Source organism: Sinocyclocheilus grahami, unplaced genomic scaffold (assembly GCF_001515645.1).
Source record: "Sinocyclocheilus grahami isolate Dianchi unplaced genomic scaffold, SAMN03320097.WGS_v1.1 scaffold413.1, whole genome shotgun sequence".
NCBI lineage: Eukaryota > Metazoa > Chordata > Actinopteri > Cypriniformes > Cyprinidae > Sinocyclocheilus > Sinocyclocheilus grahami.
In genome coordinates, this window is record NW_015505592.1 from 1,348,938 (window position 1) to 1,361,991 (window position 13,054).

General features: G+C 38.1%; 1 protein-coding gene across 1 annotated transcript in view; it reads right to left on the reverse strand.

The window, feature by feature from the left end:
- mgat4a (alpha-1,3-mannosyl-glycoprotein 4-beta-N-acetylglucosaminyltransferase A) overlaps window positions 1-13,054 on the reverse strand; it is a 60,010-nt gene that overhangs the window by 18,598 nt on the left and 28,358 nt on the right. The window contains exons 3-7 of the mRNA XM_016232572.1: window positions 12,982-13,054; window positions 12,207-12,347; window positions 4,567-4,700; window positions 793-839; window positions 541-654 (exon numbers count right to left, since the gene is read on the reverse strand). The exon at window positions 12,982-13,054 is cut by the window's right edge and continues 104 nt beyond it. Of these exons, the coding sequence (XP_016088058.1) occupies window positions 541-654; window positions 793-839; window positions 4,567-4,700; window positions 12,207-12,347; window positions 12,982-13,054 (509 nt within the window). The remainder of the gene's footprint in view (window positions 1-540; window positions 655-792; window positions 840-4,566; window positions 4,701-12,206; window positions 12,348-12,981) is intronic.

Sequence of the window (13,054 nt, forward strand, 5' to 3'; positions counted from 1 at the left end):
ATATATAATGGTTTCCACAAAAATATGAAGCAGCACAACTGTTTTTAACATTGATAAATCATAGGTAATGTTTCTTGAGCAGCAAATCAGCATATTAGTATGATTTCTGAGGGATCATGTGACACTGAAGGCTGGAGTAATGACTGCTGAAAATTCAGCTTTGCATCACAGGAATAAATTACTTTTGACCATATATCAAAATAGAGAACAGGTTTTTGTAAAGTGTAATAATATTTAACAATAACACAGCTTTTACTGTATTTTTGATCAAACAACTGCAGCCTTGAAGCCTTCTTTAAAAAAAACTATTTTTAAAAATCTCAACGACCCCAAACGTTTGAACAGTAGTGTATGTAGTAATTTTTAGGTAATAAATTAGGTCATTTTTAGGCAATACATTTGTCCAGATGCTAACTTTTACTGTAAACAACAAGGCAACTGTTTTATTATATAGCCAGAAGTATGTACTTTCCCACAGTCTATTAGTGTATTGTAGAAGTATGTGGCTACTGTAGAGCATAATGTTTCCTGAATACTTACTTCACCCGCTCCTTTGAGTCACCAAAGGTCTCTTTCAAGTTGCTGAAGTCTGGGTAGTAGCTGGCAGGGGGAGATATGACCTCCAGTAACCCAGAATTCAGCTCTGTGTAGAACCTTATGGACAATGACAGTCAAGAGCAATGGTTAGCAAGGCATCTGAACCATTAGGCTAAATGTACAATTGAGATCATTGACAGGCAAAACAAAACCTTTGGGGAAGTTCAACTTGTGACAAAAGAAACCATTACTTACTCTTTTTCAAGGGCTGCAACCACACTGTTTACGTAATCTATGTCCGTCTGTGAGGAAGCAAAGAAAGCACTGGTTAGCGTGCACACACACACACACACACACACACACACTCAGGTTTACATTTGTGAAAAGTGGGGACATCCCATAGGCGTAATGGTTTTATACTGTACAGACCGTATATTCTATTGCCCTTTACCAACCCTACCCCTAAACCTACCCATTACAGGAAACTTTATGCTATTTCAGATTTTCAATACACTCAATTCTGTGCGATTTATAAGCGTTTTGAAAAGTGGGGACATGGGTTATTTGTCCTGAAAAGTCACCTTCTCCTTGTAATACCCATGTCATACCTCTCGGCAGAAACACAAGTGCAGTAACAACTAAGTAAATACACCAGCAGTGCCTGACAGCCTGGAAAAATATGGGAATTGGAGTGACTCTGCTCTGGGCTGTTTGTTATCTCGGTAAGGTGGACGAATTGTCTTTTCTCACTCACACTCTTTCTTCACCCTACACCATCTGTGGGTGAAAGTACTGTAAAACTGCAGTGAGCGATGTGGGAAGGGATATCCTCTCTCTGTCACACACATGTGCTCGGGTAACACAAGATCCTCATTAAAGGGTCTTTAGATGCACTGCCACTGGGTGTTCCCTCTTTACTAATGCACTCCAAACTAATCACTACCATCGTTCCAGAAAGCCACAAGAATACCTGATGACTGATCACACAAAAAACATCAGCCAGACCCAACCACAGCCCACAGACACGGAGCCAGGTACAAACAAGCACTGCACATAAACTGGAGCAAAATAACTACATTTATTATGCCAAGACGGTTAACGTATAGAAACACTGTGTACTGTTAGGTGTTAGGCTGCACCTAACTTTTCTTTTTCCTGTTTATTAAAATACAGACTCTTTTTTGATTAGTCACTTAAACTAAACAGTTCTAGAACAGCCCACTGCAACAGTAACAACATTCCTATTATACACTACCGGTCAAAAGTTTGGGATCAGTAAGACTTGTAATGTCTTTAAAGAAGTCTCTTATGCTCATCAAGGCTGCATTTATTTTATCAAAAATACAGAAAAAAAAAAACAGTAATCTTGCTAAATGTTATTACGATATAAAATAATGGTTTCTATTTTAATATCCTTTAAAATATAATTTATTTCTGTGATGCAAAGCTGAATTTCCATCAGCCATTTCCCCAGTATAAAAAAAAATCACTTGATCCTTAAGAAATCATTCTAATATGCCGATTTATTATTAGAATTATCAATGTCGGCAACAGTTGTGCTGCCAAATATTTCTTTGGAAACTGCGATACTTTTTTCAGGATTTTTTGATGAATAAAAAGTAAAAAAAACAGCATTTATTTAAAATATAAATCTCTTCTAACAATATAAATCTTTGCTATCACTTCTTATAAATTTAACACATCCTTGCTGAATAAAAGTTTAAATTTCTTTCAAAAAAAGAAAGAATAAAAATTTACTGACCCCAAACTTTTGAACTGTAGTGTATGAATAAAAATCCCAAACTTTTGAACTGTAGTGTATATTGTTAGAAAAAAATTATATTTTAAATAAATGCTCTTCTTTTTAACTTTTTATTCATCAAAGAATCCTGAAAAAAAGTATCATAGGTTCCAAAAAAATATGAAGCAGCACAAAAGTTTCCAGCACTGATAATAAATCAGCATATTAGAATGATTTCTGAAGGATCATGTGACACTGAAGACTGGAGTAATGATGCTGAAAATTCAGCTGCGCATCACAGGAATAAATTAGATTTTAATGTATATTAAAATAGAAAAATGTTATTTTACATCATAATAATATTTCAAAATATAAATTTTTTTTCCTGTATTTTTGATCAAATAAATGCAGCCTTGATGAGCATAAGAAACTCCTGTAAAAAACATAAAAAATCATTCTGATCCCAAACTTTTGACCGGTAGTGAAAATATTGAAGTAGTTTCTCTTAATGGAGAAAGATTTTAACTTATGAAAGATTTAAAAACAGCCTCTTTGTATATTATAAAATCAAGTTTATTTATTTTTTATTTTTTTCCCAATAGCAAACATTAGTAATTGTCATTTTGATGGAAACCACCAAGGCAAAGTTTATAATATATGAACGTAAAAAAACAAATCTGTTCAAATTTGTTACAAATATAGATTACTGTTTAAAAGTCTGGGATAAGCAAGATTTTTTAATGTTTATGAAAGAAGCTCATTAAGGCAGCATTTATTTGATGAGAAATACTGTAAATGGTGTAATTATGTATAATTATATACAGTATACAGCAAACTATTATTACAATTTTAAATAACTGCTTTCTATTTGAATATATTTTAAAATGTGATGGCAAAGCTCAATTTTCAGCATCATTACTCCAGTCCTCAGTGTCACATGATCCTTCTGAAATCATTCTAATATACTGATTTGATGCTCAAGAAACATTTCTGATTACTATTAATGGTGAACAGAAATACTTAAATACTTGAAACAGAAATCTTCTGTAATAGGCTTGCCGCGATAGACGGTGCTGACGGTGATAACGGTGTTTTGCATTCAAGCAATTGAAGCCGAACTGCCGCTATTTCGAAAGTGAAAGTAAAATGCGCACACAGATTTTACAAGCTATTTAAAAGCGAAGGAAAGCAGGAAAAGAGGGAACGCCCACTGTGATACCGGCATTACCGGTGTTGTCACATGTCGATTAACTGGTGGGAAAATTTCCTCCCCGTCACAACCCTATTCTGTAACATTTTAAATGTCTTTACTGTCACTTTCAAATAATATATTGCATTCGTAATGAACAGAAGTATTAATTTCCATCAAAAAAATCTTACTGACCACAAACAGCAGTGTATATTTTTAAATGGTTCGGTTAAAAATGTGGGTAAATACTGCTGCCAACAATGTCTGTTTGGTCAAAATCACCCATTTAATCAATTTCAAAACAAATGCAAATTACCATTAAAAAGCTATAAATAAAGAGAGATATTTAACATAATATCACCCAGCGTTTTCTACTTAGATTTACTAAATTCAAGCTCAATTTTTCCCTCCCACTCTGTGTTCAGACATACAAAATTGTGGCAACAGATGAAGCGGGAGACAAATCCTGACGGGTATGTCTGCGTGTCTGTTCCTCTTGCTCTACCGTTCAGACAGCAGCATAAAGGCATAGAGACCCCTGCTCTCAGCGTGAACCGCCCACACCCCTCAACGGGTGGTCTCACAACTCAGATCTTACACTGAACATAAAGCAAACATGGTACATTGCCACTGTGTGAGCTACAACTGTTTAAAGAGGTCCAATTATGCTTTGTACACTTTCAACATCATTTAGTGCGTAATGCTGCTGTTTGAGCATGAAAAGGTCAGCAAATTCACAAAGCACAAAGTCCACACCAGTAAGTGCTGTTTTGGATCTTCCTTGAGTTTTCTTGCGGGAACATACACATACACAATATCCCGAATTTAAATAATTCCCCTGCAAGGGATGCCCAAGGGAGAAAGGCCTGGACAAAAAGTAAACAAAATGCCCTTAAAACACTTTTTCCCGGTTGTCAGTGGCACCATTAGAACCTCGTTGAGAGACACTTGTTTAGTCAGTGTTTGAGTGTGAGCATGGCACAGTAATTTCCATCATAACAAGTTGCTTATGAAAAAAACTTTGCAAACTTGAAGTCAGAGCCAGCCACAATCCTCACACACAAACACACTTTCTCAAACCAATGAGAAAAATGCTCACCTCTCCCACGAACACTATGATGACGCAGTCAAGCTTCTCCTCCGCCGAGAGTTTATCGATGAGTGAATGAAGCGTCTCTGACAGGTATGACTTTACTTTCCGCTTCACCGTGGGGATGCCCATCACCATGGAAACTGCGTAGAATAGAGAACAAAACCTCAATTCGAGCCTCATAAACTGAATTTATCGGCACATCATACAGTCATCACCAGGTAGATGACAGGTTTAGGTTTAGGTTTAGAAATAGGTTTGTTTAGAGACTGCCAGACAAGACGAATATATGACACAGATGTTAATTGAGGTTCTGTGGCTGTATTATTCTGGCTAGATATCTCAAATCTGAAATAAGAAAGAGAAGGGGCTTCCACAGTAGCACAAGAGTGAAGTCCAGACATGAAAGACACACATGGATGTGCCCAGGGCAAACACATTACTCTGATCTAGTGTACTGCATCTCCGAGCATCATAAAAGCAATGAAATTCAGCTTCTCGTCAAGAAGAACAGAGATTCTGACTCCTGGTTCAGTCAGAACATGAGTAAACAAGATACTCAACAAGGGACCAACAACAAGTGTTAACAGCATGTGAGGGATATTGCATTGTCTTTTCACATGACTAGTACAAAAAAAATAAATAAATAAATGTCGTCTCCACAAAAGAAGAATTTGTTCCCACTGCTTAGCAAGTCACAGCCATATTTGATTAATTTGTTCCCTTGTATTAATTAAATCATGGCAATGTTGTATTAATTTGTTCGCTTATTTTAATGTAGGTTAACCATGGCCACATTTTAACTAAACTGAGGGAATAAATTAGCACAACACGATTTCCTGACTACGATTTAACTAAAGTGAAGGAACAAATTCTTAATTTGTGGCCACGATAATATCTCGCAATATCACGTCATGTGTGGGGCTATTATTTTTAGGCAGTAGGACACACTGATAATAAGAGCCTTCATGCGTTTCGAAATTTCTCAAACTTTTCTAGAAAAACTACAAAAAATTTTAAATAGCAAACCTGAATCTTTGAATATGAAAATCCATCCAATTAAAAATCATATTGGTGATTTGCACGCTTAATCAAAAATAACAAGCATGCAGACAAAATCTCAGCAACGGACAGGAGCACTTTTCCTACAAGTGCTGAGGTTGAGCTGCTCTGTCTGTCTGTCTGTGTGTGTGTGTGTGTGTGTGTGTGTGTGTGTGTGCTGATGAGTGACAGACGCTCTATCACACTTCATCAACAACAAATAAGATAGTAAAATATGTCCTCGTTTTGCACTGCCTCCCACTGCAAGCCAGAAAGTGTTTTGAGAGGTAACACCACGTGGGCAAGGAGTAAAGTAGGTTGAGGATCAAAGATAGACAGAGGGAGAGATAGAGAGCGCACATTAAAGAGAGGAATTTATCAGACAGAGAGGTAAAGCACCTGAGAGAAAGAAAAATGAAAGTGGCACATTACAAAAAATAACAGGTTTAAGTTAATGTGCATTCAACACAAGTCATCCTCTCCTACGCCACCTCTTCTCTTTCACAAAAGTAGCATTTGGCCTTCAGGCGCTCGATTACATAAAGAGCCGCTGAGCTGCATCATTCTCCCAGAATGCTCTTTCTTTACTCCTCTGCAGCAGTATGTGAAGTCTGTATGCTTCTCTTTGAGACAGCCACTCAACGTGCCTTGAGACTAAACTACGGCAGATTTATACACAGACGGTCTCTAGGGATGTTACAGTGCCTTACCGAGGAGAAAAACAGCGTGTTTGAGACAGTAGGGGCTTTCACTGAAACCCTATATTGTTTCATTTTATTAGTGTGAATGTCTATCAACCAATCCTTTCAAACTTCTCAGAGATCTCTTTTTAATTGTGTATATCAAGGGTTTTCAGCCTTTGCAGGTTTAGGGACCCCCCATTGAGACTCTAAAGCAAAAGCTAGATTTAATCATTAACAACTGATAATAACTTTCATTTAAAAAAAATTTACAACATTACATATTAAATTGCATGATGCTCATTAACTGATTTCGATATATATTTAGGGGCAAAAAGAAAAATACCAGGGTGGTACAATTTTCCTGATATCATAATGAAGGGAAAAAAATAACTACAAGAATTAAACTCTTGAAATAAAAACCTTAAGGAATTTGGCATATTCCTTCATTATTATTTCTTTTAAAAACATTAATATTTCTTCAATGCATATTTGAGAAAAATTTGTCTGCCAAAATAAAGTAATGTGGCGTGACCAAAAAAAAGTAACGTGGTGTATTAAGCATGCAAAAACATGCAGAAAAATGTGTCTGTCAAGAAGGCTCTTAAAATGTGATCTTTTTGTAATGAGAAAAGGTTGTTTGTAAAATGTTATTCAGTCATGAAATGTAAACTTGAATGGTATAAATATTTTTCAAAACCTTTTTCCTTTTCTTCTTTTTTTTGTCATTGGCTTGAATAATGCTTATTATTCCATGGTCTGTCTGAATACTCGATTCTGATTAGCTGGCAGGTATGCATTAAAACCGTTTAATGCACAGGTATTGATGTGCACACACACACACACACACACACACATATCACTTGCACATAAACACAGTGAGAGGGAGAGAGGTCGGAGATTGAAGATTATTGAACACACAGAAACTTATTGTCGGAGCTGCCCCGCAACTTTTATTAATAAAATAGCATAGATACTAGAAAACGTAAAACAACAAGGTAAAATCGAAGAAACTAAACAGCTTCATTGTTTGTAGAGTGAGAAGCGCAGACAAAGGTAACTCACACACACAACTGCCATGTCTCAGAAAAAACTGTGTCAATGACAAGAAGTCTCTTAAAATTTGAATTTTAAATTTTTTAAATTTGAAAAGGTTGTTTGTAAAATGCCATGTGGTGCGACTCTCCAGAAACTGGTGCAACTTGCCAAAACTTATGATATTTCTAAATTAATAATTCATATTTATAAACAAACACATACATACATAAACACACATATACATATATATACATATATACAGTGGGTACGGAAAGTATTCAGACCCCCTTACATTTTTCACTCTTTGTTATATTTGCTAAAATCATTTAAGTTAATTTTTTTTCCTCATTAATGTACACACAGCACCCCATATTGACAGAAAAACACAGAGTTGTTGACATTTTTGCAGATTTATTAAAAAAGAAAAACTGAAATATCAGATGGTCCCAAGTATTCAGACCCTTTGCTCAGTATTTAGTAGAAGCACCCTTTTGATCTAATACAGCCATGAGTCTTTTTGGGAAAGATGCAACAAGTTTTTCACACCTGGATTTGGGGATCCTCTGCCATTCCTCCTTGCAGATCCTCTCCAGTTCTGTCAGGTTGGATGGTAAACGTTGGTGGACAGCCATTTTTAGGTCTCTCCAGAGATGCTCAATTGGGTTTAAGTCAGGGCTCTGGCTGGGCCATTCAAGAACAGTCACAGAGTTGTTGTGAAGCCACTCCTTCGTTATTTTAGCTGTGTGCGTAGGGTCATTGTCTTGTTGGAAGGTAAACCTTCGGCCCAGTCTGAGGTCCTGAGCACTCTGGAGAAAGTTTTCGTCCAGGATATCCCTGTACTTGGCCGCATTCATCTTTCCCTCAATTCCAACCAGTCGTCCTGTCCCTGCAGCTGAAAAACACCCCCACAGCATGATGCTGCCACCACCATGCTTCACTGTTGGGACTGTATTGGACAGGTGATGAGCAGTGCCTGGTTCTCTCCACACATACCGCTTAGAATTAAGGCCAAAAAGTTATATCTTGGTCTCACCATCTTGGAGTCCTTCAGGTGTTTTTTAGCAAACTCCATGCAGGCTTTCATGTGTCTTGCACTGAGGAGAGGCTTCCGTCGGGCCACTCTGCCATAAAGCCCCAACTGGTGGAGGGCTGCAGTGATGGCTGACTTTCTACAACTTTCTCCCATCTCCCAACTGCATCTCTGGAGCTCAGCCACAGTGATCTTTGGGTTCTTCTTTACCTCTCTCACCAAGGCTCTTCTCCCCCGATAGCTCAGTTTGGCCAGACGGCCAGCTCTAGGAAGGGTTCTGGTCATCCCAAACGTCTTCCATTTAAGGAATGGAGGCCACTGTGCTCTTGGGAACCTTAAGTGCAGCAGAAATTTTTTTGTAACCTTGGCCAGATCTGTGCCTTGCCACAATTCTGTCTCTGAGCTCTTCAGGCAGTTCCTTTGACCTCATGATTCTCATTTGCTCTGACATGCACTGTGAGCTGTAAGGTCTTATATAGACAGGTGTGTGGCTTTCCTAATCAAGTCCAATCAGTATAATCAAACACAGCTAGACTCAAATGAAGGTGTAGAACCATCTCAAGGATGATCAGAAGAAATGGACAGCACCTGAGTTAAATATATGAGTGTCACAGCAAAGGGTCTGAATATTGTTGGTCATGGAATCCCTGATGTCGGCCCTGCTGCAATTAGAGCGCTTAGCCAAGCGCTAAATACCCTCAACGTTTGCAGTGTTGAGCAATGTAACCAATCACAGATATCTGTTGATTTCTTGAATGCAATGGCCAATCAGAAACGTTCTGTCAGAATTCACTCACTGCTGAAAGCGCCGCAGTTTTTAAATGCAGTTTTGCACGCTCGTGAATCATCTCATGACTAAGTGCAGACGCAATGTAAATAAGACATTATTGTGCAGTTTAGAGAGCTTCATTGATTATAACGGAACTTTGTAAGATCGCGATGAACGATGAGTGATGCTTTTTAGTGATAAAGTGAGCGCAATTGGCACACTTTCTAGGGTATAATCCATTCAGAAGTTGTATGAAACTTTCGTTTTTTGGACACAGACTACACCCTGCAAAGTTACATTACATCCGCATATTTATGCGGGATTCCCTCTCGAAATATCAGTGATTGGCAATGGACGGAACATAAAATATGTTGATTTAATTCTGGAACCGGTCCTAGCCAAACCTCCAGACAGCACTCGCCCGTTAAATTTAAACTTGAATGGTATAAATATTTTTCAAAACCTTTTTCCCTTTTCTTCATTTTTTGTCATTGGCTTGTATAATGCTTATTAGACCATTAATTAACATTCATACAGTTGCCATGAATATTTTAGTTCTCCATGGACTCTTAACAAGCAACTGTTTGCAAACCCGAGTCTATATCGATCAGGGGGTGGTGTTGAGCGTGAGATATGGTGCACAGTCTCTAGGGTCTAGGCAGAAGATGATGTCCCCATTTAATGCTCTAAAAATAGCCCTCTAAGCAGCACTCGCCCGTTAAATTTAAACTTGAATGGTTTAATATTTTTCAAAACCTTTTTCCTTTTCTTAATTTTTTGTCATTGGCTTGTATAATGCTTATTAGACCATTAATTAACATTCATACAGTTGCCATGAATATTTTAGTTCTCCATGGACTCTTAACAAGCAACTGTTTGCAAACCCGAGTCTATATCGATCAGGGGGTGGTGTTGAGCGTGAGATATGGTGCACAGTCTCTAGGGTCTAGGCAGAAGATGATGTCCCCATTTAATGCTCTAAAAATAGCCCTCTAAGCCATGATCTCAATGAGAAGAGAGGGACCGCAGGCACGGGCACAAGCCAGAGCCGGCCGCAGTCTTGCCCACAGACCGTCTGGAAACAGGAGGATGAGATTACTGTAGCCAGCAGGAGAGGTCTGTCTGTGGGTTTGAAGGAGGCGGGCGTAGAGCATGGGTGGGCTTCAGCTTTCCAAAAACGAGTTCTCTCAGTTTTTCCCATATGCTCAGAAAAACAACCTCCTTGTGTGACAAGGGTCAGTCACACAAAAAAGTTTTTTTGACATTCTCTAAAGTCATTGTTGTCATTCACCGCAGTCTGTCACAGCATTGGATGTCGTCTGTAATAATGCCAGCTAGCCGTTGACTTAACTCTGTCGTTAACCCACATACTGCCTGATACAGTATAGTGCGGTACAATGCATCACAAAAACAAGAACAAAACAGAACTCACCACAAAAGAGCACGACAGCTCCAGGCTTAGGGTGTCGATTAGCCAGATCAGTGGATTGGTCACTACGCTAGGAAAAAAAGCCCAGCCAATCAAGCAGGGCTGCAACCACCAAGACATTGAAGGGGACACTGACTTTACAATATGCACATTAATAATCAAGAGATTCTTAAACTTTTAAGTTTTTGTCTACCGATCTTAAATATTTGTTTACATCCCTACAATCACAACCACTGTGTTTAGCTCTAGTCAGCTTATGGATACATTAAATACTGCAGAAATACTTCAAGATTTCCGTTTATTACCTTCTTACTCAATCTCACTTCCTTCAGACAGTTTCTTTGAGGTATTCTGCGGTATTGTAATGCAGTAGTTTTTAATTGGTGGGGCGTGACCCAAAAATGTGTTGCACATCATTGTACATTTGCACCAGCTGTGGAAGGGGAAGAAAATGAAAATGCAAAATGCAACTAACCACATATTCATGCAGAGATCGAATATAAATCCAAATGAAGGGGAAGAGTAAATTAATGTACATATTTATATATTTTGCCCAGTGTTTGTTCATTTGTTGAGCTGGAAAATCACAACTGTTGTCCATTTACAAAATTGCCAGATTCCTGTCCAGTTCCAATTTACTTACTTATGTTTTGAAAACTCAATTTATAATTAATGGTAGGGTTGCAGGAAGCAGGAGAAGAAAAAAAAACTATGCAACTAACCACATAATAGTGCAAAGTTAAGAAAGAAAACAAATAGGCTCAACAACTCAAAGGAAGGAGAAAATTAATATATTATGTTCAATGATGTTCAAAATGTAAAAACCGGTAGAAATGAGTGTGTGAGCAGTTAAATGCCTCATATCGGCCAATATGGTAGCTAAATAAATAAACTGCTATTTCACATACCCTTAACTTTGTCCGATTTTACAAATATTTTCCTAACTTTTAGGATAAACAATAATGATATGATATGATAAAGAACTCTAGTACTCTAGGTTGCTGCTTTGATTTTAAAACAAAAAGTGCATTATTATAGTTAAAAGATTTCACAACTGCACCAGCCCCTAAAACAATGTTGGTAAGTGGTTCCTATCCCTGCAGCTTCCACCCTTATGTTCCCATACGTTCATGTCCCATAACTATCCTCTCCATAACCCTCGCTGAACCTAGGAGTGCTTGATTCCTCTAATGACAATCTGATAAGCCTGTTATGGGTGTGTGAAGGAGGGACAAAAGGTCTCTGGGCCTCCACTCAGGGCCGCTGGCTGCAGCTTCATCTCCGACACACTGACCGGGCCTGTAACAGCCCGTGGATAACAGGCGTGTAACACAATATGACAAGCAAGGATGAGGCAGACAGCAACACCCCGCTGTTTGGGTGAAAATGTGAGGAATGGAGGGTGAAAAACAAACCTCACATGACAGATCTGAGTCTTAACAAGGCCATAACAGTGATTTGCAATTGTCTAGTGAACTTGGACAAAGCACAGTGAAAAGTAGCACCTCTCATCAATCAATGATTGTTCGGTCATAATCAAAGGACATTTGAACTTCAGTTCTGGATTGAAAAGAGTGATATTTCAGTCAGTTTATCAGATGTTTGATAATGATCTACTGTGATAGCTTAAAATGCTGATGAATAGTAAGTTGTTTGGCTCACCTCCGGTACGTCCCTGGCCCACCTGTACAGCAGGGTGCAGGCTGCCTTCATTGTTTAGCAAGTGAGGCAGATGGTGGTAGATATTTGGCACCTGGAGGGGCTTCCTGTGAGCCAACTCCTTCAACAACTTCTGTGTCTCATCTGTAAGAAACCAGGGTACTTCAGCATTGTTACAATATACATAAACAAAAAAAAAATACAATAACAAAATTCTTTAAAACACTTATTGATCCTCAGTACTTAGAAGCAGGTGAGAGCAGTTTAAATACATTTTCCAAAAATTCAAATCAAACAACACATCAGGCACAACTGCATTATCAAGTCTAGGACAGCTGTTCCTTGGAAACTTAAGCATCAATATTTGCTCTAAATTAATGTTTGGCTTGGGGTGTATGTGTGGCTTTGCCTTTTTGTCTGATTTTCAAATATTTTTTTATTCAAAGCTTTGAATGTTATAATTCACCTCATAGTTGGGTTGCTTTGGTTCAAGGCTTAGAACTTTTTTTTAATCCCTATGAGAAAAAATGAATAGGAAAAATTCTTCCGGAACCAAGGCAAGTGAAAAAGTAAACCGGCACTGCTGCACTCTTTAATAACGTGTAGGTTAAAAAAAAACTACTTGCTAATTAGAAAACAGCAAGCAGCTATACAAAGGATATATTTGTTCCCACTAATTTGTGGAAATTGTCATCCAGTTCACTGCATGACAGATAATAATACAGTGACAATGACACACACAACTCTTTTGTGTACATCCACGTTAACGTCCAGTAACCTGAGAAGTTGGAGAGAGCATCTTTGCTGCCGTTGGTCTCTGCAATGGCATGTCTGAACTGCTCGAGGATGGC